The 26,685-nt window shown below is 45.2% G+C and overlaps 1 protein-coding gene across 1 annotated transcript in view; it reads right to left on the bottom strand.

Annotated features, from left to right (window-relative positions):
• Positions 1-26,685, bottom strand: part of LOC142588719 (uncharacterized) — a 144,252-nt gene that overhangs the window by 18,698 nt on the left and 98,869 nt on the right. The window contains exons 27-32 of the mRNA XM_075700534.1: positions 14,459-14,692; positions 13,461-13,566; positions 10,504-10,692; positions 4,408-4,512; positions 3,364-3,552; positions 1,038-1,067 (exon numbers count right to left, since the gene is read on the bottom strand). Of these exons, the coding sequence (XP_075556649.1) occupies positions 1,038-1,067; positions 3,364-3,552; positions 4,408-4,512; positions 10,504-10,692; positions 13,461-13,566; positions 14,459-14,692 (853 nt within the window). The remainder of the gene's footprint in view (positions 1-1,037; positions 1,068-3,363; positions 3,553-4,407; positions 4,513-10,503; positions 10,693-13,460; positions 13,567-14,458; positions 14,693-26,685) is intronic.

Genomic DNA, 26,685 nt, shown 5'->3' with positions numbered 1-26,685 from the left:
ATTTCGGCAGGCGATTGGCGACAGACTGCATAGCCGGAACGTGTACGAGACGAAGGCGTTCAGCACGCCCTTGTGTTATGCCAATCACACGGCACAATCCGCCACGTTTGCGCAAAAGCGATGACGTTACAATTCAGAGTAGGAGGCCGCGGGTTAGCCTACCAGTCTCGGAGCGCACTTCGACACTGGTGATACAGCAAAAAAAAAAAACGCATTTGCGCTTGCTTTTGTTGCAGGTGAACAATCGTAGCTGTGGAACGCCATTGGCGAAGCACTTCGCTGCGCTGTCTCTCCCATCCTGCACGTCGATTCGAGAAGGTAAGCGCCCGCTTTCACTCATTCGATTGACAATCAGTCGATCAAAAATAATCGGTATTGACGCATACAGTGACCCGTAATAACATACCAGTTATAGAGCAACAAAACGTATGTTTGGGATCGAATTATTCCTAAAATAAATACTTGCGAAATCAGATGGACGATTTCGTGCGGTTGCATCGCGGGCGAGCGGTATGCGGCATGCAATACAGCAACTAACATTACTATGGCATTACTAGTAGTTGAAAGGTCTGGGATAATTTGTAGCTATTTGTGTTCAGCTGGAACCATGACACAGCACATGTCGTTTGTTACATCCGGAGCCGCAAAAATGCAGTCTGCGCGACTTGTTATCGACCCTACGATCTTTTACGCAGCAGCAGAACAACGTAGATGATGAGCCACCTCGGCGGCGGGTATAGTGTTAACAGAGTTAGGTCTTTAGAACAATAGTTACGACAGGCATCTGCGCTACTTAACCGCATCATTCTTTGTAGCCATTCACACTTCCCTTACGGTAATGCGATCGCTGGATGCAGCCTGACTTGGCGTGTATTTAAAATGCCCCGTCTAGCCAATTCGCCAAATGCAATGCACAGCGCGAAACTCTTTTATGTCCTCTACGGGGCCAATCTAATCTCAAGAGTAAATTATAATCTGGACATCTGAGAGAGGCGTGATGTTTATAAAACAGAAAGAAAACAGTATTGGTCTCGTACCTGGAAACGTTGCGTTGAGGTCCAAGGACACTGAAAAAAAACGTACATTAGAGGGCAGGAATCAACATTAAGACATAAATTACTATTCAAACATGACAAATCAACATTACGAATCAAACATTGCAACAGGAATCAAGTACCTTCCTATTTTATTGCAATGTGGATAAACACTATAAAGACATAAAGTAAATTGATTTCAAGCCAGTTTAATATACTAAAGAGCCCTCCATGAGTGTGCAGGACAAGCGGGGGCGCTCAATTCTGACTCACTGTTGGCTTTGTTATCTAGTAATTTCGCGGACTCTTGCACGTGAATTTACGTGAAAACTTTCCTAACACATGTAAAATAATGAACAACACACAATATAACAGGACCTGCGAGCTCGAGTTTGCCAGGACGAAAGCTGTTGTTTGAGAATGTTAAAGGTGTTGCGTATGACCAGTCAGAGGCGTTTTCGCTTGGAGAAATCGTGCAAAATCTGCCAGTAGAAGGGGACGTCATACTGAGCGCTGCTTGGTTTATTGGGGAAGGAATAAATAGCGTAAACTGCGGAAAGAAGGAACACGGCGAAACGAACAAAGCGGTTGCTTTTTAACAGGCAGAATTGTTGTTATATGTCATTTTACTCTAGTGCGCACAAGTACATCACAGAATGTTTGAAGGAGCATTGAACCACCCCTCTTCCTTGGTGAAAAAACAGATCCCGGATGACATGGGCTGCTGGGAACATCTCAGCCAAATTTCGCAGTCGTGCGCTACGCATGTATCCCGCGAGCGGTGCGACAGTTCACCTTTCTCTCAAACGCTCTCTTTTGCACATAAACCTGCTTCTCACTCTTTTTAGGACGCTTTATCTCGAAATATAGCACATTCGAATAGGCGACTGCTATTGGCCAATGACTGACATCGGTCAAGATTGGCGTTTGGATCAGTGCGCTTCTTCCTACGGTTACTGTGTGTATTTATTGATGCGGTTGAATGAACAGGCTGAGGTGAGCGAAAATTTGCTTTCGAATTTCAATAATTATTACGTATTTCTGGAAGAAGCCGACTGTCGTCTGCTCACGCTCGGCGGCGGCCACCTGCATAGGAATTAAACTTTGGCCACCCTGCTTATCGGCCTCGCAGCCGTCGGGTCTCGGCAAATTCGACTAGTTTTGAACACTCAACTAGCCTCGACTCCACGCGACACTTAAGGTCATACCACACGCACGCTCGCCGGCGCGCTCACTCCTGGCCGCTCCTGGCCAGACGCCTTGGACGATTTCGCTTCGTCACGAGCCGTTGATAGCGCTACAGAATGCGCAAGTCGGATGTGGCTATACTATCTGTCGGTCAAGCTGGTCCAGCACAAAGTCAGTCCGCGCCCACGTACCACAGCCGCACAGGAGCATATGAGCGTGAGCACGCTCTCGAGCCATGTCGTGCACAAAAGCAGACGATGCAGTTGCATGTAGCTGCGAGATGCTACGTAGCGTAGGTGCAGCTGTCACCACCGGGTGCCGCCACTAGTCTACTGGATGAGCGCACTGCGGCTCGCTGAGGACAACCGAGTTTGGGACATCGTAGGGGCCAAAATCGAACACAGCTGCCTCTACGAGAACATCCAAAATCAAGTTTGAACTGTGCGCTACGGTGACGTTCAATAGACGTAGCGTTGTGGGCGCGGCCCGCTCCGCCGTATCCTTCGCAGATCAAATAACTGAAGACGGACTGGAAACGCCGGGAACGGTATCTTCGAAAAATATCTCCACTTCTCTTGAACGCATTGAAGAACTTTTTGCGAACAAAGTATTTCTGAAATAGCCCAGTTGAACTTCATGTGCATTTCTCGACATTGATAAAAAGTGGTTCAGGGCCCTTTAAAATTTTGAAAAGCTGGAACCCCCTTAGTTCTCTTAAGCGCATTGTGCCATATCACTTTGCTAGTTCTGAAGTGGTGTTTCCTTATTCTCAATAATTTTTTTTTGGCGTTTTAGTTGAACTTCGCTGCTGTACGCGCTGCCACTCTTCGGACGTTACGGTTTCAGTCTGCACACCTCTACAGTCGCAATGCACGTCAGCGAATAATATTTCTGAGATCCGTCACCATTCCCGCTTTCCAAGCAGACGGGACAGTGTCACATATTCTTCGCCGGCAAATTCTTCCTTTGCGAATGCGTACTAGCACCAGACGCACCCTTGCAGTGCCAGGAAAGGGCTGTCCACGCAAGATTTCAGTGGTAAGGAGCCAATGCTGCATTCATGAAAATCCTGAAGGGTTTTTCGTGTCAGTAAGCACAAGAGCGCCCGTTATGCCGGCATTACTTACGCAGGATTACTTACTCAGTCGCCTGAGGCAGCCCGTTTCGCAGGCCTTCCTGGTTAGGTAATTATTCTTGTTTCCCTGGCAACCGCCGTAGATAAACTGTTCGCACTGGCCAGTCTTCACATTGAACCACCACCTGGGGAAGTAACCCTTGCATGGGCCAGGGTCAGCCGTGGGCTTGCAGAAGGTCTCGAAGTCTACCCCGGCTGCGGAACAGTTCATTCCGCATCGCAAAACATTAGATGATAGAAAGCCTTGCAAAAAGCAGGGCAATTTGCTGTCACCTCGACACACGTCAGCGAACTTTAGCTTTCGGTCGCGCATTGTTCTTGCGGTAGCAGCTCGAGTTATTTTACAAGCTTTATAATAAAAAGAAAGCCTTTTCATTACATCACAACAGAAATATTTGCTAAATTTTTCATCGGAACCAAGCAGTCTTTGCGCATTAATCAAACCCGTCCAGTGAGTGAGTGAGTAAAGACTTTATTTGAAAACAAGGTATTGACGGAAGACCTTGTTGTTAGGCAGCTACGAGCCCCTGGGCCCGGGCGGCTTCTTCAGCTCTCTCGGTGACCTTGGCCTGCAGGTCCGGGTCGGAGCTGTGCAACAGGGCCTCCCGCTGCTCAGTATTAGTTATTTCGTGATTTGTGTGATTTTCGGCTGGGCACGACCACATAATATCCAAAATATCACCATAATCAAGGCCAGTTAAAGTAGGATCTTGCTAACAGAAAATCACTTACAACTACCATATTGACTATTATACTATTATACACAATCCCTATTATACAACTACCATATTAGAAAGGCAATACATACGAATACTGGGCGTCCTTTTTCAACCTCTAGCACACTTAAATAAATAAATATGAAAAATATTCCGATGCTAGTTTTGCTGACAAATTAGCGTGTGTCCATTAGGTTCCACAATTACTTACATTAGGTACATGTAATATGCTCATGCGTGCAAATAGACGGGCAACATGAATGTCTTCGAAATAAAAAGCGTTTTATGCATCAGATGTACGAACTAACACAAAAACAGCGAAGACATCACTTACCATTCAAGTTGAAAGCAGCGTATTCAGAAGTCACATTGTGAGGCGTGTGCTTAGTCTTGTTCCAGAGCTCAGTGTGGGGCGCCGCAGCCGAGACGTCAAGCACACCTGCAAGGGCAGAAAGCCATCAGCAAGGCGGTTGTTTGAGCGAGTTAGGAATGTGCTCTTGAGTTGCTGTTAACCGTGTCCCACCGAGTTCCATGTCATGACGTGATGACACATGCCATTTTATCGGACACACACACACACACACACACACACACACACACACACACACACACACACACACACACACACACACACACACACACACACACACACACACACACACACACACACACACACACACACACACACACACACACACACAAACACACACACACACACACACACACACACACACACACACACACACACACACACACACACACACACACACACACACACACACACACACACACACACACACACACACACACACACACACACACACACACACACACAAACTGCGGAGAAATAGTGCACATTTTTTTTGCGTGTGAGTTGACGTGATCATATATAATACCTCTAGCCACTGGTCACGTAAATTGCGAAGCCGCGGAGTTCGATGTGTCCATATTTGCTTCACTTTTCAGCAATTAAGCAGGCGCTTACTTTGACGATACGGAAGGAACGCGACACATTGATTTTTAGCAACTTTTATAGACCATACACGAGGAATAGAAACAAAGCTATAAACAAAACAGGTGCTGATGCTTAGCTATCTGTCACTTTTAGTCACGAATTGAATGCATTTAAGGCCTTCAACGAAATCTTAAGGCACCCCCCTCCCCCCAGCGCGAACTTTGCAGAGAAAAAAGAGAAAACTTGATGGCTGTAGTACCAATGACTTGGTAACTTCGTGGCTGTCGTTATAATTGCAAAAAACACAATTATTGTTTAGTAATATTGTCCTGTCACCGGTGGTGTGTTATGCCACGAAATGAACTCAGGTATTTCTTACGAGTAGATGCGCATTTTGTTATTAATATAAGGGCCTTGCGATGAAAGAAAGACCACGAATTAACAGAATGAGAGAATAGGGGAACCGGGCGGCTCGATTTTATTAATGGTCATATAAAACCAACAGTCAATGAAGGAAAAAAAATCTTCGGGGAAATTACCTGTGGTTCAAATTAAACTGTAGAAAATAATAAAGAAATTGGAAATGTAAGTGGACGAGAAGATAACTTATCGCCGGTGGGGAGCTAGCCCACGTTATGCGTGCATTGCACTACCAATTTTACTACGGCGACGGCTATCAATCCGTCTGCTAACTTAGGTATTTATGTTTTACCAGATCTAGCCCTGGGGGTGTTAGCCATCGCTCCTGAGAGCCATGGTGAGTGGATGTGGAAAATCCTTTTTTGTCCCGATAGCGTTTTTGCTTAGTGGCTATGGTGTCGGGTTCAGTGCTAAGCACGAGGTCGCGGCATCGAATTCTGGTCAGGACAACCCCATTTCAATGGTGGCGAAATGCGCAAAAATCCGTGGCTCTTACGTTTATTTGCTCGTTAAGGAACGTGAAGTGGTCCAAATTTCTGGAGTCCCCCACTACGCCTTGCCTCATAATCAGATCGTACATTTGGCACCTAAAACGCCACAATTTTTTCTTTGGTGTCAGTCAGCGCGTGAAGTCGGTGTGTGGCACGTGTCGATTGAACTGTGGGTTTTGTACACTCTGCTTGCATTGTGCATGCCGCACAAAGTTTGTAGTGGCATATTTCTTTGCAATTGTTATACGTATTTTATCTGTTCCTGTTGGGTTTTGCGTTGTTGCTGCAGTGTTCTATTAGAGAATTGACGCTGCTGCTTAAATATTAGCTTTTTAAGCTAAAATAACAAATTTGTGCATACCAATTTTGTAAACGGCATGCCTTGTATGCAGGTAGCATTTTATGTAATGAAGTTTGAGATCATGAAATCTTGAAATTTATGCGTATCAACTTTCTGATTATCACTTCTTTGTTTCCCGTTCTAAAACGTTTTCGCGCTAATATCCTTCCTGAATATTTTTTTCGCCGGCTGTATATGATTTAGTTTCCTTTAGTAAGTTTGAGATCCCATTAAGTGTAGCACATATTCTTAACGTGTATCGATGACAGACGAGAGGTCCCCCAGACAGTATATTTTTCTGGACTTCGTAACCCTTTCTAAGTATGTATACTAGCATGTCTTTTTGTACGCTCAGTAAAGAATCAATGAGTTTGAACATAAAGAAAAACGGCAGATGGCACGCTTGTGTGTGTGCTTGCACCCACATCGTCTATACAGCGTGTAGTTTAACGGCATAGGTTCCATTTGTAAAAAAACCACGATAAAGCAGCAGGAGAGATGTTAGAAGCATTCGCCATTGAATGAAAAAATGAGGATGATGAACTTTAACTCGTTTTTTGAATTTCTCACATATATTTGAGGATTGAGCTGCGAAGACAGAGCGTAGGCAAAATTGCGCCTCTGCACCGTATTGGCTCGTGCTCCCTCCTAAAACTGCTAGCTGCGATAAAGAACAATATCTTGGGTTTCACTGACTACCAATGTGTTTCCTTTATAGCAGCTGTTGGTCATTAGACACTACTATGGTCACAGGTTGAAAGCGAAAAGTGGAAAACTGGGAGAGACATCTCAAAATACATTTGTGCAGCGATATTAAGATCAACTAAAGGAAGCGATATTTTGGATTTTCATACGTCTCTATGCGACAACCGTTGCAGAAGTGTCGAATACTCTCCTGCTTTTTCTTCGTTAAAGAAACAATGTTTATTAAGTGTAGAAGAGGCAAGTTGTTCTGATGATCCCACACCTACGACCCCACAGCGTCCGGCTGTCATGTATCAAGCCCTGCATCTGCTCCTGCTCCGTGATGATGCTGTCTACCTTCGCAATGCTAACTACGACGGTCCCGAAATTCTGTTTGCATTCCCTGCGACCAATCTTAACCACCAGCTTCACGATCACCCCAACGCTAGATACGTGGGAGTATCCCCCTATTCCCGCCGAATTGTGGCACGCAAGAGGCAAGCGAAAATAAGGGAAAATATTTTCACAACACGGAGGGTGAATGCGAAGCCAAGACTGCGCGTCTAGAGCAACTACAACGCCTTTACGACCATCTTATTTGACGCCTCACCTAGCGCCTTCTCAAATGTACGGCAAGGGCCTGTAACAGTATTGTAGCTCGCACAATGTAGCTGTTGCCAAAAGGCTATACTAGTGAAATGGTTGCTTTGACGACATCTCGCATTCGTGCGAGGAGAAAAAAGGAAGGACGCCGGCCAAAACGGGGTTGCTAATAAGTATTAGGCATTTCGACTTATGTGCGGCAACCTTGTGCACTTTCTCACACCAGGCATTTGGCAAGTATTTAATACGCAAGGTTTGAGAACAAAGAGAAGGCTAGCACGTCGCTCAGTTCATGATAGTTACTTTACATAGCAATTGTAAGAATGATGACACAAGCCGAATCACACTGATCAGAGCAATAAGCAGCTGTGCCAGTTTACTTTAGGTGTCAAATGAAATGGTTATCGTCTGCCATTTCTCACAAAATGCGCGGAATGAAGACCTGTGTTCTGAGAACTTGTTAATGTTTCTCCGAAATGTTTTTTTTTCATACCGTTAGTACTATGAAATGGCCGGTTCCATTCCCGATGGGGGCGTGGTTTGTGCCCGTTAGTTATGCTAAACAATCGCGATATACATTTCATTCATAGTATACGAAAACTTCTTAACCCTTTGAAGATGAGACAAATAAATACCAGGGAGAAAATTTTTATTTTCTATGTGAATGTGCAAAACGCTTCAAGAAAAAGCATAATCATTAAAAAGAAAAAATAACAAAAGACTAAGCATGAAGCAGGCTTGTGGGCTTCGCCTCAAGCCACCTAAGTCTTCGTTTTCAATTTGTATTGACAAGTCTCATCTTATGTGAACCATAGGTACACAGTTCATTTGCTTTACTTGACACGCACGACACCACTGCAGCTGGATATCATGCAAGGGCCTGTCTCGTCTGACCTTGTTTTCAAGAGGCAGTGAGTCGCATGCGAAACTTCATCGTACTGGAGTGTTCCTACCCTAAACGAACAAATGACGGTTGCTGCCTGTCATACAGTGCCGTTCGAATACATTAAGCGAGAAACTTTCGGTTCAATGCGAAAACTCGGCAAGAAAGAAAAATTCGGGTATGTTGCCTGTAGGGAACACTCCTCAATAGCTACATTACTCTTAGAGGTGGGAATTATTCGCATGAGAATCCACAATACATATTTCAGAAATTAGTATAGAGCACCGCTTATCTAAAATAAACTTGGTGTTAGTTTGAGAATTCAGTCTAAGTGCCCGTTTACCCTTGCGAATCGCAGAGGTCGTGCGACTGTTCTTGTCGCAAATGGTCGGACTGGTCGAACAGCGATGGTCGCAGGTCAGTCGCACGCTGCTCGATTTTACATACTTGCGACTGCGAGCCGCAAAACGCTAAACCAATCAGCGATGCCCCGGAAGTAGCGCGCCAGACTTTGTGCATCCGGTTGTCATTGCCGGCGGCAAAATAAAAACGTACGCAAGTGGGCGAACGGCGTCCGTCCCGAGAGTTCTCGTTTCTCGCGAGTGAAACCGTCTATAAACGGTTCCATTGACGCGATAGCAGCAGCGAGAGAGCGGCCGATAGAAAATTCTGGTCATAGGCCTTATTAGTCTGCTGCGCCGGGACACCAAGCCTTTTTTTTTTAAATTTCTTCCACTGAGGGGGCGGATAGTCTATCTTTCAGTTTTCAGATAAAAGGCATGCGCATTACGCCTTACTATTAATACCCAAAATTTCTCGTATAACTTACGGCAACCTTTAATGTTAACATTGTCGTTATGTACACAGGAAAAGCGCTGAAAATCTGCGGGCTCAGACTTTAAGACACTCCTGAAACTCGACATAGCGGCCAATGCTTTTCTTGCCCGCTAGATTTAGCAGGCTATGTCAGTGAGCAAAACCGGAAGCCGTCCAAGGCCTACATATTTGCTACGCCATGCTGTATGTCGTAGGGTATGGGCGATTTGTATCCCTACACTATTCTATCGCTATAGTTTCTCATTCCGGGTCTTACGTTATTCACTAAATTATTCCTCAGAATTTTGAGAATGGCAACACAGATACAAACGTCATGAAATATATGCGGCACACAGGGCATGCCTTTCATTTTAAATCTTCTCTGCCTGCTAAATACTAAAACTGCAAAATAATATGGGCGCTAAAACCTGAAAGCAAAGTAATCTTACTGGCGCTACTCCTTGCGGGTACCGTAGCAGCTCCTGTGCGAAGTCATTACAGGCCGTATGTGGCGTGGTAATGATTTTAAAGGTGCCAGAAATGTTTGCGCACCCGTGTATGGTCCATCCACATTAGTTGGATGTGTGTATATTCAGAACTCTGTACGAGAAGTTAATGCGCAACGTGAAACCTTTCTATCGCAATCCGTGCTTCGACCTTCGGTCGACACAGCCGATGTTTTTTTTTCTTGGGACGTTTTGATGGTACCGGTTGGCCACCTTCCCGCTATTTGCCCGTAACTGCGCCAACTCACAGGGTATTTTTGTGTAGCGACCGAATTTTCAGGGCAAACGTGCCACATCATACACTTGTCTAAGCTGTTCTTCGTGTGTTAACTGCTAGAAAGTAAATCGGGGCCACCTGACAAACCACCTCACTACCGCCTAATTCATTTCAGAGTCCCTGAGATCACAGCCTCCGACACTATGTACCCAGTTTGGTTCGAAAGCCTTACTGAGGGTTACGAAGGCTTGAACTAGCTGGTAATTGATGCTCTAACTTGGTGCATCTTTCGTATGGCAAAAGCGCAAAATCGATTTCCACCACGTACAGCCTCTTTTCTGTTGTATACGTGCCTCGTTCGTTACTGTCCTATCAAAACAAGGCTGCTGCAAGTTGATGGTCTGATCACCTTTTCGCAAGTCAGAATTGTTGCTGAAGAGTGATAGAAAGAAGTCATGAAAATGGTCGTGTAAAAACAAAATGTTGAAACAAACGTTGCATGGATGCAAACTTACTTGGTCCAGCGGCGCAAGTCTTTTCGCACTCTTGTTCGGTGTTGTATCTGTTGTCGTTTCCTTGGCAACCGCCATAGATGAACTGCTCGCACTTGCCCGACACCACATTGTACCACCACTTGGGGAAGTAGCCCTTGCAAGGTCCAGGGTCAGCCGAAGGCGCGCACTGCTTGTCGAAATCGCTGGCGGCTGCAAGATAGCCCTTTCAAGTGACCTCTGTGATCTCTTTTGAACATTGTCGATTTTTAATCAAGTTACTCTTGTCTGTGCCTTCTCTTGAACCAAATAATTTGACTTCGGCTCATAAATATGTAGCCAATTCAGTACTTTCACTGACTGCTTCGAATGAACTCGCTTCGAGCACGAATGGTCTCTTTTGCGCTGACGCAGCGACATGGATTCAGCCGGAAGCAAAGAGCACATCTCGTCGCTTGCACTAGCTGAAAAATGAACGAACCAGAAATCATCGCCATGCACTTCGCCGCATCGCACAGTCACCATATAATCTATTGGCATGAAGCGTGAATAAACTTTTGGTCACTGTGCAGGATGTAAACAGGCAGAGAGAGAAAAAGAGTGATGGAGCGAGAGTGAGATAAAAACAGTAATGAGAGAAGTATGGGGAATAAAAGTAGCTAGCATCCTAAGAAAAGGTAAAATAGATATTGACCAGAAGATAAATTATGACTTTGTAAGTGGCCAGACACGGCATCATTGGAGAAAGTGGGGTGCGGAGCACTTGGATTAGCAAAATCCCAGCACTCGCTTGAGGATTCCAGTGAGCACGCCAGGAGAAGTAGTGCTACTTGCTTTCTTTCTCTTCTCATAATTTGAGAGAATGGTGTCGTAGTTGGAGGAAGCGTGTGTCTATAGACACACACGACATGACGCCGCTGGTAAGCTTCGGAATATGTACATTCGGAATGCGACCGGAGCTTAAGACAAGTTTGCACAAATCAGTGGAATTTATTTTTAATATAATGCACACGATGACGCTCAACATTTGTCTCGTGTTCTGAAGAGTAGCATCGGCGACGACTGGCACTCACTTGCAGTTGGACCTCGCTTTGGTGCTAGCAGGGAAGTACCCTTATTATAACAACAATATTGACAGCTGGGCAAATTGCAGTGAACTCGTTCTGGCAAACTGCGCGACCTTCGACAAAGATAATTTTTTATGTAGTTGTGAAAAGAAGTGACTGAAATCAAAATATAGTTCTTCATGGTCTGTGGAAGTCGTCAATAACTCGACTGTTTCGATTTAATTAAGAAAAAAAAAGAGCAGTAGGTTCATGAAATACCGGAAAGACTCGACATGATCATGCACTAAAACCGATATTTCCTAAAGACCAGTGCATTCAAAGACAGCTTTTCTTTTTCACACACAATTTACGACGGGAACCATCGTCGTAAATCTATTTTTGAGGCGACTCATTTTGGGCAAAAACTAGAACAGATGTTCTTGCTTCATTCTTCTTTATTTGTTGCAGTTCATTTTTTACAGGTATTTACTATTTGTATACTCTATGTTGCGAACTGGTTTTTCTAAACCGGCATTATTTATAATGCTTGTTTTACATTCCACTCCTACTTGGGCCTGTCTGGTTTGCAGTATTGGAAAATAAAGAAATGATATAAAGGAACGCTTGTTTAGAAACTGTTAGCAGTCATAACTCTGCAACAAAAGTAGAAAACTGGCGGTGGCTTCTAGGGGAATTTGTTTAGGAAGACGTGTGACACCTTAATTGCAGTTTAGCGAAAGCAACCGCTGTCCCCAAATTATCCTGCCCATAAAATCCAGTCCATAAAATTATACCTCTTCCAGGTTTGAGCACTGGTAGTGCTTTGTACTTTTAATAATAGTCTGAGGAGATTTAGCATAAAGTGCACGCGCTGTGAATGTCGGTTCATAAAATGCGCTTGTGGGCTGTCATTCTCAAAATGATGAGGTATAGTTTCGTCAAAAGTGTAAGACATCGTATGAGCAACCTTAGTAATTGAATAGTGAAGCAATATAACCGATGGCATAGATAAACATATATCATAGATATGCCAAAATATATTCGCAGCCCTACAGCGACGATGACGGTGAAAACTACCTTGGAGCGCCCATATAACCGCTATCGGAATACATGCCCAAGAAGTTTTATAAAGATGGTAAACGACACACCAGGGTAGAGAATTTGTACGATAAAACAAAAGGCAGTGCCTTGTTGCTTAAAGGCCGACGTCTCTCCTTGACGACACAAAGTTACCCAGTAAAACATTTCTAGCGTAGTCAGGAATGTGTCTACTGCAGCGACAGTCGTGAGAGGACTCAGTACATCGTAATGGAATGCTAATATATTCGCCCAATAAAAACCGTAGGGACATCGCTTGCCAGAAGCGTCCTGACTCAAAGCGGATGGAAAGATTTACTAGTCAGAGGTCGAGGTAAGCAAGAGACCTCAGAGTATTGGTAGAAGAAGGGAAGAGATTGATAGAGCCTTGGTTGTAACGGTAAAATATAGACTTAGGGGTTTTGAGGAAGAGATAAAAAATTCATGAGAGATAACCAGAACGCTGAACAACAATAGATGTAGTAAAACCCGACAAAATAAAGAAGGTTAGTTTAGTAGTTTAGTAGTCCCGTTTCGAATAAAATGTCAATAGAACTAATCTTCATCAACAAAGCGGAGACACAATCCTGGCCTGTCGTTCGCTTCTTGCTTCGTGGTGCTGGTTAATGGATAGGCTACAAAGGCGGCGTCAGCCAATAATTTTTTCAACCAAACAAGACACTGAATTGGCCACGCGCGGGATTCCTTGATAGGTGTCGTTTCCATCTGCAGTTCAGCGGTTCAAATTTCCCTACGAATTTCCCAGCGTTCTTGTCGAACGGTTATAGTTCCGCATTGAAGCCGTTTCTAGAGCTTATGGTAGTTCTAAGAACATGCTTGGACGGTCATAGCACTCACCCAGAGCGGCGCCGAAGAGCGCTAGCAGCACGATTGTCTTCATGCTACCTTCACGGATGTCCAGAGTGACATGGCTCAAAGCCGGCAACCTCCGAACATATGTCATCTGGGAACACGGTGGCGTGATCGAGCTGCAGTGATAAAAATCTCCACACTTGCGCACGATCGAAGGTAAAGTGCACGTCTTGGCAGAGGTAGTCGCTATCAGCTGGTGCGGCCACAAGCTTACCCAGCAAAGGCGAGTAGCTGCCTCTAGTAACTTTCGAGGAGCGACAACTTTGGTTACCTGCACTACTGCGGCGTTGCCTTGTAGTCTATCGTCGCCGCCATCCGCCTTTTGAACTCTGATGTGATAAAAAGACTCCTACCACAAATAAGGAAACGCTAACAACACGCGTCGGGATAGAAAGTACGCCCTGTTTGTTCTAAAATTGAGGATCCCCGTGAATCTAAGCGTCTTATCCTGAGATGTCTTTGGCTAAGCTTACAAGTTAAATGCTATTGACATCGGTTTCAAGTAATAATGAACCACTTCATCGTAGTGCCCGTGCATGATTTGCAGAAACAAGCTTTGGATCTGAGTGCGCCTAAGTTAGTGAAGTAATCATGATGTCAGATCTCGTATTTCATATTGAACATGCGTACCGCCTTAGCTGCGCTGTGCCCTTCCCTGGCTTCGAATGTTTTACGGTGTCAAAACTTACCGATGTGAAACCCGTAAAATGGTGGCTAGTTGTATTCCATATTCACATTCAGATTCACTTTATTTCAACATCAGAGGAGACAATTCAACGGTCACAACAGTGATGCTGTTGTTCCATTCCTTTATCGCGCAACGAAAAACGACATGAAGAAGGCGCATTTATCTGTTTTTTGTCGATATCAATGAGTCACGGCTTGGACAGAATAAAAAAAATCTGCGGCCGTTAGTCTTTCATGTTGAGTCTAATGGGCGCATGCAGCAAGCGGTAGCACTTATCAGGTTGCGAGTTTCTAACCTTTGATGCCAGGTTTGTGCTAACAGAGGTCAGCACTACGAGGAGGTTGAAGAAAGGTCGGACTCTGTTCTTCTGGTACTCGAGCTGATTGAGCTCTTTCATTAGGTAACGGACCGCTGAGTAGAGGCCGACCATTTGACGGTTCTGTTGCAACTGGTCTCTCAGGGGCTTCCGCTGGATCAGCATGGTGCTGGCGTAGATGGTCGGCGTGGGTGAATCGAAGATGTCTGTGCACTTCCACAACGTATGTCACAGCACTCGCAACTTGTTGAACCACACCTGCCTCCCGAAAGGCATGTTCCCCTCGCACCGTCGTCACGTACACGCGATCACCTTCGCGAAACACACGATCAGCACCACGCGACACATCACGCTTGTTTTTCATGTCAGCTTGCTTTTGCCGCATGTCAGACAAAGCTGGGCTTGCGCAAAGAAAACTTCGTGCGCGGTTGACGCCTTAAAAACAACTGTGCCGGTGTTTGCCCCGTCTCACTGCTTGGTGTATTTCTGTAGGCGATAAGAAAAGTATTCACACACTCCTGAAGCGATCGCGCGCGAGTGACATCACGCTCCATGACTTGCTTTTACAGCACCCGTTCTATCCTTTGCACGGTGCGCTTCGCCGCACCATTGGATGCGGGATCATATGGCGGGGCATGGACATGCTTCACACCATTGCGCTCTAAGAAGTCCGAGAACTCAACAGACTTGAACTGAGGCCCGTTGTCGCTGACCAGTTACTGGCAGCCCGTAGGCTGCAAAGACATTTCTTAGTCTCTCAACCGTTTTCGTGGTAGACGTTGAGGACATCGGCTAAACTTCCACCCATTTTGAAAAAGAATCAACTAAAACAAGGAACATTTGTGAATTGTTGCATGCAAAATCAACGTGAACGCGTGCCCAACATTTTGACGGATAACTCCACGGATGGAGCGGCACGGTTGGGGCAGCTGGTTGGACTGCCTGGCAGATTTGGATTTCCTGACGTACATCTCGATGGCTTGATCCAGTCCCGGCCACCATACAAAGCTTCTGGCTAGCATTTTCATTCGAGTGCTTCCAGGATGCTCGTCATGACGCAAGTCTAACACGCGTTCTCTCAATTGATCCGGTATTACAACCCGAGTACCCCATGTAGGCATCCTTGCTCAAAGGACAATTCATAACGGCGCACGTGATACGCCTTCATTTCTTCAGGGTATTGGTTTGGCCAACCATTCAGTGTGTATTCAGACACACGACTCAAAGTCAAGTTGCGCTTTGTCGCCTTAGCAACATCTGCAGCATATAAAGGAAGGTTTACGAACACTGCCAAGCATTGCTCGGCAACATCAGTTTCCTTCTCAGCCTGCGGTAGTCTGGAGAGCGCATCCGCTACTTCCAGGTTCTTGCCTTTGCGGTGCTTAGGCCGATATCTGTAGGCCGCAAGCATCATGGCCCAACGCTGCATGCGCATTGCGGCCAAAGTAGATTCCCAGCAATGGCTGATGGTCGGTGTAAAGTGTAAATTCCCGGCCGTATAAATACCGATGGAATTTCTTCAACCCAAAAACTAAAGCAAGGTTTCGCGCTCACATTGTGGGTACTTCCCTTCCGCAGCTGTCAGCGTTCGGGAGGCAAAAGCTATGGGACGTTCGCTGCCGTCTGGCGTTTCATGAAAGATAACAGCGCCCAGGCCATGAGATGAGGCGTCGCACAGCATGCCGGTAGGCTTATTGACATCGTAGAAGGTTAACACTTTGCTGCTTGTGAGCTGCTTTTTGGTGAATTGGAACGAGTTGCGGCATTCTGCAGACCATGACCGCTCTTGATTTTCTTTAGAAGCTGGTAAAGTGGCTGTGCTACAGTGGACACGTTATCCACAACATTTGTATAAGAATTCAACATTCCCAGATACGCCTTCAATTCGGAGGCTGAATTTGGCTCCGGCGCTTCCAGGATTGCCTGTACTTTGGCGTCAGTAGGGTAAATGCCCTCCGTAGTCACTTTGTGACCCAAATAAGTCACTGAGCTTTGAAAGAAACGATACTTGTTGACATTCAGTGTGATGTTGAAGGCACACAATCTCTGCAAGACACGCTCAAGCGTCTTTTGACAGTCATCCATGTCTGACCCCGCTACAATGACGTCATCAGTGTATCAACGAACTCTCGGAATGCCCTTCAACACTTCATCCATCAGGGCTTGGAAAATTACTGGAGCGCTCGCCACACCGTACGTAAGGCGTTGAAATTCGAAAAGTCTCATACTAGTGTTAATGGTCAAAAGTGGTCTGGCGTCTGGAGCAAGCGCCACTTGCTGGTATGCAGCAGAAAGATCGAGCACACAAACTATCTTTCCACCTGCTAGTGTCCAATACAAGTCCTCTGGTCTTGGTAGCGGGTAGTGTTCGGTTTTCAACACTGAGTTAACCGTAACATTATAATCCCCGCATAACCGCAGGCTGCCATCATTCTTCTGCACCACCACAACCGGTGTTGCCCAGTCACTGCGTGGAACTTGCCGAAGCATGCCCGTCGCTACCATTTGGCCGAGTTGTTTTTTCTAGTCTCTCCCGCAGCGCGAAGGGAACTGGCCGCGCGCCACTGAAAACTGGAGCAGCATTCTGTTTTAGCACCATTTTCGCCCCGAAATTATATACTGCCCCCAACCTGCCCGAGAACACCGAAGAAAATTTTTCACGCAGTTCTTCGACGCGGCTTCCTCCCGAAATATGGCCGATCTGCTGCCTCTCTAACTGAAGGTGTTCAAGCCAGTTGCGACCTAGCAGTGCCGGCAGCCGCCTCCCGTTATCGCGTGATACGAAGACGGGCAGATTCATGTTCTGATTGCCGTAGACGACTGATACGTCACAGCGCGCGGCCTTTCTAAGATAACTGCTCTGCCGTGTACGTGCGCAATGACATGCTAGTGACAATGACATGCTGCGCTCAGATCGGGCGAGTCTCTCCCTGGACACAGATATGCTCCTATAACGCACAGTGAACTTACTAAATTCTTTTATTCAGAGAGAAGGGTTTTCCCGCCGCCTCACTCCAAGCTAAACAGGCCACAGACGGTCACGCTCAGACTCTTGCAAACAAACTCCTACCCAAATTCGGCGTCCCTTAACAGTATATATCCCGAGGTTTATCCGAATTGTTTTTGCCTGGCCTGTGATGAGGTTGCTACTTTGCCTCATATGCTCTGGGAGTGCGGGTCCCTGGGCCCGAACTTCACCAAGGAAGAATGGGACGCGCTCCTGCGAACTCTCGTCTTTGAGGACCAAATCCTGGTCATCCAGCGCTTCCGCGAGCGGGCCGGAAGGCTAGATCTGTCAGTCCCGTCGTGGGATTAGCCGGGTGCGCGTTTTATCACGTTTTGCTGGATCCAATAAAAGCTTCTTCACTCACTCATCAACCCGCCGGGGTTGCTCAGTGGCTATGGTGTTGGGCTGCTGAGCACGAGGTCGCGGGATCGAATCCCGGCCACGGCGGCCGCATTTCGATGGGGGCGAAATGCGAAAACACCCGTGTGCTTAGATTTAGGTGCACGTTAAAGAACCCCAGGTGGTCAAAATTTCCGGAGTCCTCCACTACGGCGTGCCTCATAATCAGAAAGTGGTTTTGGCACGTAAAACCCCAAATATTATTATTATCACTCACTCACTCACAACCACGTGGGGTATGTTAGCGTTGCCCCTATGTTCAAGTACGGGAGTGATTTAGCGCTACGATCTCCTTTTTTTTAAATTATGGTGTTTTACGTGCCGAAACCACATTCTGATTATGAGGCACGCCGTAATGGGAGGCTCCGGAAATTTCGACCACCTGGGCTTCTTTAACGTGCACCTAAATTTAAGTACACGGGTGTTTTCGCATTTCGCCTTCATCGAAATGCGGCTGCTGTAGCTCGGTTTCAACTGGCACCTTATAAGGTAAGCATGGCGAAGCGAAATGTCGCCCATGGAAATTTGAGTACAAGTATAAACATAACAAGGAAACTAATAGACACGTAACTAGGCGGTTGGTAACTATAAGCTTGCCTATTCCGTTGCCTCAGGAATGTGAAGGTGCCCACTTAGCTTGTAACGCATGAACCGGTGCTTTGAGATTCTTTACTGGGTTACTATTACCATGTTATTAATACCGCACAATTAAGCGCATTGTTCATTTTGCATATACCTTTAAAAACGCAAGAATGAGAATGTTCGCTTTCACCGATCGGGAAACATCAGGTGACAACTTCATGTACAAAAGGATGAAAATTGGCGGTAATGGATAGGCACAGTTCAGTATCGTTGCAGTGGTTTAAAAGCCACTGTAGCAGTTTTTCTTCTCTCGAAGGCCGAAATTGATCATTACACATGTGGCTAGTTATATATGATAGCACTTGTTCACACCTTGACGCACTAAAGGCAAGTGTGTTTTATATCTAGTGTAACTGAAGACAAATTATTTAGCAATGCGTCCAAACTAGCACTACCATAATGTTGAGTGCACGAAATATTTAAAAAAATGTGCTTGCCATTTGTTATTGGCTATGTTTGGTTTCTTGTGCTACGATAAGAAATTTCAGAAAATGTAGAACGAAATACGGGGATGCGTTTGGCTGCGCAAAACTGCGCGTATCTCCTATTCTGGAGGGGTTTCTTAAAGGGCGCCTCTCCGAGCCCCATAGCAAATTTTGGTTATACGCTGGAAGTTGTTACGTTGTCCTCTAGGGAGCGTCGTGCCGCAAAAATGTTTCAGATCAGCGCATTAATAGCCGAGGTATAAATATTTCTGTGCCGTGAACCCATGATTTCAGCAGGCCAGCTCTACTGCATAGCGAGACTCTCTCTCCACTCGCCCCGTCTAGCCTCCGCAAGCGCGATTACTTCCCTGCGTCCTCCCATACCGGACCTCGAGGATTGCGTGACGCATACGTCACGGGTCCCGCCTTCACTTTTCATCTCCTCGCTTTTTTTTTCGGCGATGGGCACTTCCGCTTGGGTCGTTGCTTGCGAGCTGCTATCGTTTCGCGCAGCGCACGTTTTTGCGCGCTGTGCACAAGGACACGTGGCTAGCGGTATAATTCAGTGCTACAGGAATACTGAGGAACAACAAGTGGATCAAAGAGCATGATCACACGCTGTAACACGGTAGAAAATGGCATAGTTTCCGTAGCTGCGCACGTGACCGCACGACCGTGGGAACAAGCAGACGAAGCGGAAGTACATCTCTCTTGCTTCGGTGCGGAGTAAAAAAAAAAAAACACACAGACTTTCCGTTTGTGCATTGTATTATTTGTCTAAACTTCAATGTGTTAATTCAAGCAATAGATCACAGAGTTTAAAAGATGTTGTCTTGAATAAATCTCGAAGTGTCACCATGATCGACGTCACACAGCGGACACGACTACGTTGGCGCAGGTACACAAGTACGTTATCCTCCGGCCTGGAGCGCGGCGGCCGCGGGGAGAAGGAAAAATGGCGTTCGGTTTGAAATTTCAGATCTGTTCGCGGCGTGTAGAGATGCAATAATTTGCAGACGCAATCGTTATCGCGCAATGTATGCTGTGCGCTTGTCAGCTAACAATGGCCAGAGCTGGTGAGGGGCCTGTTATTTACGCGACGGAATTGAAGGCCACAGCAGACTCTGGTGTAGATACGCTATCAGCTTTCGTAATAGAGAGTCGAAGGCGAAACACGCGTTTTCGACAAGTCTTTATCTGTCCCCCTCTTCCACCGGTCTTCACAAAGGGCATTTTATGTAACCACCATGCTCGGACTGGCAAACACTACAAGAGGTCGAGAGGCCAAGTTCAGAGACGGCGTTTCGTCCCGTGCTGCCAAGAAGGTTGCACTGTCAGGACTTCTTGCTGGCTACTCGGAGTAACACTTGGAAAGGTTTGTTGACCGCGGTCTTGAGGGCGTCCACAGAAAAAAAAAGGGGGTGTCGTTTTCGTAAACATTACTCCTCTGAGGCTTTCAAGGAATGAAACGTCGCAGCTCGATGAGATCATGTCCAAAAGTTTACAAAGAGCACACGTTAGGGAAATTATTTTGATGTTGTGTCTCTGACCACTCTGCTGCGGGCGTTTTGGTGCACATTTGCTAGTTGTTAGTATTGTTAGAACTAGTGTCATTTGTCAGCTGCTTGATTATCATTAGTGACGAAGAGTCGTGAAAGCATCTGGACAGTAAGGAAGCACTTTTTTGCCTGTCAATTGATCAGTCTAGTTCCATTGCTAAGTCAAACCTTGTCAATTCTATTATAATTAAGCTCTGTCTCAAAGCCTTTAAGCAAGCAGTTAATTAGTCCGTAGAAAAAGTGAAAGAACGGGAGAGCAAATCGTTTAGGACGTTTCTGACACTTCATTTGGCGAGACTCTATGAGCGGTTCCACTATACTAAAGCTCTGCTTGCGTACGCTGCGTATTCAATAAATCAGGCTTGTTTGTAGTATGCTGTAAATAGTGAAGAATTTTTGACATTTGCTGCTCGTACAAGCCGCATTATCAAGAGATTCCTTGTTCAGGTTTTATTTGAGAAGTTTGCATACATATGCACTGGGGGGCCTCATGGTGCAAGAACCGTAGGCGGGAGCTTCGAGAGAGAGAGAGAGAGAGAGAGCAATATTAAAGTTGAACACAACACATGAAAATTCATCGTAGAGCAGAAAGGAATATGTAACAAGGAAATTCTGCGCCGATCAGGCCAACGACACTTCCTACTTGGCGAAACCGCTGCAGTACTACTCGCATAAGAGGTTACTGTTTCAATATTATACAACATGAAATGGTGACAGCGCCTCCGTAACTGTAGATTTTGTTACAACTACGGCGTTAAAATGTAACGAAAAATTACCTCAATAAAAATCGCTGCTTTCGAGTTTACCGCCCATAAGCAGGGATACGAGGACCAAATGAGCGCATCGAAGAGTGGCATTAGGAGGAAAGAGCCGATTTTCTGGGGATATTCAAGGAACTACAGCCTTTGGAAACCACCATTGCCGTCTGCACTCAGCAACCGTAGCAGCGCCAGTCCTGCACGACTGACAACAGGGCTCCTCCATGTTTAGCATGAACTTGCACGGACGGCCGAACCTCAGCAACAATAATGTTACTTTCAGCTGTGATGGTTCCTATCAACAACGTCCCCTTTCCTCATAACCATACTGTATATTAAGATACTTCGGTTTCTTATAAGCAAAAGCTCCCTGTGCTCTTGCGGCCTAAGATTCTACATTCGCACGCGTCTAAACAACCCACATTAACATTTCACTCTGTGTTCGTAAGTTGTGCTTGCGCACGCAGGATTATTCTTCTTCAAAGCGTGCAACATTCTATTGGATATTTTAGCGTGGAATGCGTAAATGGAGAAACACATTTATTTGGAGTTGTATGATGTACAGGAAGCTTACAGAAATTTTTGTTGATGTAGTAAGGCTCAAAGCGGGGCTTGCTGCATTAGGTGCACGATTGTGACTGATATGCCGAAAGACATGGACGAGATATAGAATAAACGGGCGGTGGCGCACTCGTTTAGGTTAATCACTCTAGGTAGGATAATCACGTTTATCGATATTTTATAAAAATTTGTGCCACTGAAGTCGGACGCAGCAAGTATTGTTCAAGCTAAGGAGTTGGTCACCATTGCCAAGCTATCTTGTGACAGCGTTAGAATATTTTGGGAGCCACCCACCTTCACGTTGTGTTATATTTTTGTTTTGTGAGCCATTTCGAACAACTTTCTGCTGAATCTGCACCGTCATCAGCAGCAGGCTTGAGATTACCGCGACCGATTCTCTCCTGAGAACTTCTGTGTAAGGTGACGTTCGCTGGCAATAGGATCGCTACTTTGCCGGGTCCGCAATACACTGGGCGACTGTTGCAAGGAAACGCATCAGAACGTATAATTGTAGAGAGCATTGAAGAAATTATACTGCTCCTACGCGATACAATTAGAGATGTAGTACACTCTTGTTTTCCGCGCTTTCTTAGGCCCCACCAATAGCAATTAAGCATCATCGGGTGTGGAAATCATACAATCACAATACCGTGACAACGTTTATCTAGTGATGACAGAATGAGAAAAGAGTAAACATTTGTAAAGTCTGCGCATGTACCAGAACAGGCTATTCAAAGGAAGAGGGGTATGCCGCGAAATGAGAAGGCCACATAAAGGCCTTTATGCAAACGTGATAGCCATAGTGTTAAAGGATATTATCATAGTGTCAAACCATATTGGAGCTGCTTAGCACAGTCAGTCTCAGGGCTGCCTTTTTCTGGCTACCTACCCTCAGGTAGTGCGGCTGCTGCAGCTGCTGCTGGTCCAGATAGTGTCATGCCATATGATTAGAGCCATTTCACGTCACCCTGTGGGAGCCGCCATGTTTGATCTCGTTGTTACCCGTCCATTGCTTGTCCCAGCTGCCTCAATCAGCAACTCTGTTGCCTCCGTGTTGACCATGGATGTGCATGGCAATGCACCGGGGCGGCTCAGGAAACCTCTGCTTTGGCGGATATCATGGACAGTGAATGGGCGGGAGAGATGAACCTGGGACCACAGCTTCAGAAGACACGTAAACCCCTTCCGAGCTCATTGCGACTTACCCAGACTGTGCGAGCAGCGCCTACGGTGTTTGCACTGTAAGTGGGGCTAGAAATATATTCCGAGCCTTTCAAACTTCCCGCTTGCGAATGAAATCGCAATCAGTATCGTTTAGGCTTCGTTCTTTGATTATTGGCCGATAGCGTTGATGCAGTGGCTTACCATCTTTCTGACTCAGTAACGTTATTCGCTGCGGTCATCACGTGATTGTCCGTCTTTTATTTAATCGCTCCCGGGTCTGCTCAATCGCGATCGGTTTATTCTTGATGTGGAGTTAGCTTAGAACGTAGATGCTATGTACTTTGTAAAAACTTGCAGCAACGATGTATAATCGCTATTTACTCGCTTGCGGATCCTCACAAAATGTTCACTTTCGAAACTTCATGGGCTGTCACTGTTGTACATCACCCATGCTTCAGCGCATTGATTAAAGAACGCACGCGTTTACTTTTCTTGATAGGTAATCGATAATGTAGGCATAAATTTCAGTGTGAGTTGGCGCGGATACGTGGGAGAAAGTTATTTGGTCACGGTGTAACGAGCGTTACTCATTCTTGCCGAAGTTCTGAGGTTCAAGCCCTCACTTTGGAGTTTAGTCATCTCATGATGGCGAACAGGAACATTTTTTCTATCATCGAGGAAAACCATGCATTGCGATGGACCGCCAACACAGGCAGCTTTTGTGTAGCCAGCGGTTTGTGAACATTGTAACACACATTCATTGTGTTCCTTTATTGTGCCAATCGATGTTTCTGGAGCCAACTAGTGCACACCCTTACAAAACAAAATTTTTGAAAGGTTATTGAAATGTCACGGTTCAAAGTTAACAGATGTTACTGAAAGCACATTGGGGAATGGTTGAAGCATTATTGAGGAAGTTGTTGACAAGTGTTGATAATTTGTCTGCGACATTTTTTCAAAATATCTTGGGGCCTCTCCATTTCAAAGGTCATTGATGTATTGTTGAAACCACAATCTATTGCAATGTTGAAAGCCCATTGAAGCGTTGTTGAAGGTGTTTTGAGTCTTCAAATTGAAAGTCCATCGAAGTATTATTAAAGCATGTTGTTTGTTAATATTTATTTTTATTTTTTTTATTTTTAACATACTGTTAGTCCCACTGGGACTGTTACAGGAGTGGATTTATCAGCAAGATACAGGAATACAGTACAGTACAGTAATACGCCAGTTACACATCAAGCGGGCAACGATACAAACAGTATACAGTACAGTAATATGCCAGTTACGCACCGAGTGGGCGACAACACAAAATCAATACAGTCTGAACGTGATCATCAGGTCTGGATTGTTGTCAAGACTGACAAGGCAGCGAGCTCAGCGAACTTTTTCAAGGAATCCTGCGCAGTTATAGATTTATCTAGGCCGTTCCATTCTCTTATGGCTCGAGGGAAAAAGGAAAAGTAATATGTGTTGTTAGCACAAGAGTATTCATTAATCGTAAACTCATGCTTGTGACGTGTTTCTCTAGAACGATTAAAACTAATGTAAGTAGCAGGATCCATGTTAAATGCGTTATGAATTAATTGATAAAGAAACTTGAGTCTATGGAGCGTGACGCGGCTTGATAAGGTGTCTAGGCTTGCGTTGGAAAGCAGCTCTGTGGGAGAATCAGTGCGCCGGTATCTATGGTAGATAAAACGAACAGCTTTTCGTTGAACTGATTCGAGCATGTGTACATCTTTTTGCATATATGGAAACCAGACGACGTTCGCATATTCCAAGATTGGACGGATAAGGACTTTATATGCGAGTAACTTGGTATCTGAAGTAGCAAAGCGCAAGGTGCGCTTAAGGAAGTATAAACTGTTCATTGCTTTTTTGGTAATGTTTTGTACTTGGGTTTTAGAGCTGAGATTATCAGAAATAATCACACCAAGGTATTTCTTTTCAGTTACTGTTCTGAGAACGCCGTTGCCAGTACCGTAAGGGAAATTAAGTTTTGTTTTCTTATTTGTGACAGACATCACTACAGTTTTTTTCATGTTGATTGCCATTTGCCATGTATTGCACCACTTTAAGACGTTGCCCAAAGCTGTGTTTAACCTTATTTGGTCTTCATGTGTGTTTATTTTTTGGTACAGCATGCAGTCATCCGCAAAGAGACGCACCTTCACAGCAACGTGGTATGTTATGTCGTTTATGTATAAAATGAACAAAAATGGTGCTAGCACAGAGCCCTGCGGCACGCCAGAAATGACCGGAACGATATCAGAAGCATGGTCATTGTATTGCACATATTGTCGGCGTTCCGATAAGTAGCTGGCTATCCACCTCGTAACGGGACCATCGCCAAGTATTTTGTTTAGTTTGAAATTCAGTTTAGCATGTGCCACGCGATCAAAAGCCTTTGAGTAATCAAGGAAAATTATATCAGTTTGACTTTGATGATTGATTCCCTCTTCGAGGTCATGAAAGATTTCTGCCAGTTGGGTAACAGTGGATAACCCTGCTCTGAAGCCATGCTGGTTTTGGTGAATGATGTTTTTAGTCTCAGTATGTTCTTTAAGAAATTTTAACAAGATGTGCTCAAGAATTTTACAACAGGTACATGTGAGGGATATAGGCCGGTAATTGGACGGGGACGTTACGTCGCCTGATTTGTGAATGGGCACAATTTTTGCTACCTTCCATTCAGCGGGCAGACAGCTGTCCTGAAGTGACTTAGAAAATATGAGGTAGAGATATTCACTGATTGGTTCGGCATAGCGCCTAAGAAAGCAGTTTGGAATTCCGTCAGGACCACAACTCTTTCTTTCATCAAGGTTCAACAACAGAGAAAGAATCCCAGGTACACTTATGGCCGGAGCGCCAGAAAGTTGTGTAGACTCATTACTATAGCACGCTAATGTTCCTAAAACACCGTTATCGGCGGTGAATATCGACTGGAAGTAATTGTTAAATGAGTCAGCTTGCTGCTTTCCACGTGTAGACGAACTAGCAGTAACATTCTTTCTGTTTAAATACCTCCAGAACTTGGCCGGCGAATTTTTAATGAAGTTGTTAAGTGTATTGCCACAAAATTGTTTCCTAGCTTCGAGTACTTTATTCTTTAATTGTTCTGTTAGCGAAATTATGTCTACCTTTAGTTCTGAGTTTGGTCGTTGCCCGTTTCGTTGCCTTAACCTATTAATTTTCCGTTTCATGTGGATTATTTCTCGAGTAATCCACGGATTGTGCTTGCATGTTACCTTCTTTTTTAAAGGGATAAAATTTGTCATGCAATGCATCACGTGCTCTTTAAATTGTATCCACAAGGCGTCAACAGTTATGATACTCTGAACATACAAATCATAAAAATCATTAAATTCATGAATAAGATACGTCATTACAGCCGCGTCGTTCGCTCTGTTAAATGCGCGCACATATTTCGTCGGACCGCGCTGGCGACCCAAGTTTGGCAAGAACAGCGTACACAGTACCGTTTCATGGTCAGAAATTCCTTTTGACACTTCAACTTTACAATCATCTATTCTGAAGTAGTTACTAACAAACACCAAGTCTAGTATAGAATTGGATGATCCTTGCTCACGAGTAGGCTCTCTAACAATTTGTGCAAGTTCTAAAGTGAATAGGATACGATACATGGCATTACTTGTTGCATCAGTTGAGCTTAATGTATTCCAGTTAACTA

Source organism: Dermacentor variabilis, chromosome 7, assembly GCF_050947875.1.
Source record: "Dermacentor variabilis isolate Ectoservices chromosome 7, ASM5094787v1, whole genome shotgun sequence".
NCBI lineage: Eukaryota > Metazoa > Arthropoda > Arachnida > Ixodida > Ixodidae > Dermacentor > Dermacentor variabilis.
Note: the sequence above shows the minus strand (reverse complement) of the source record. Positions and strands in the feature narration are given on the sequence as shown.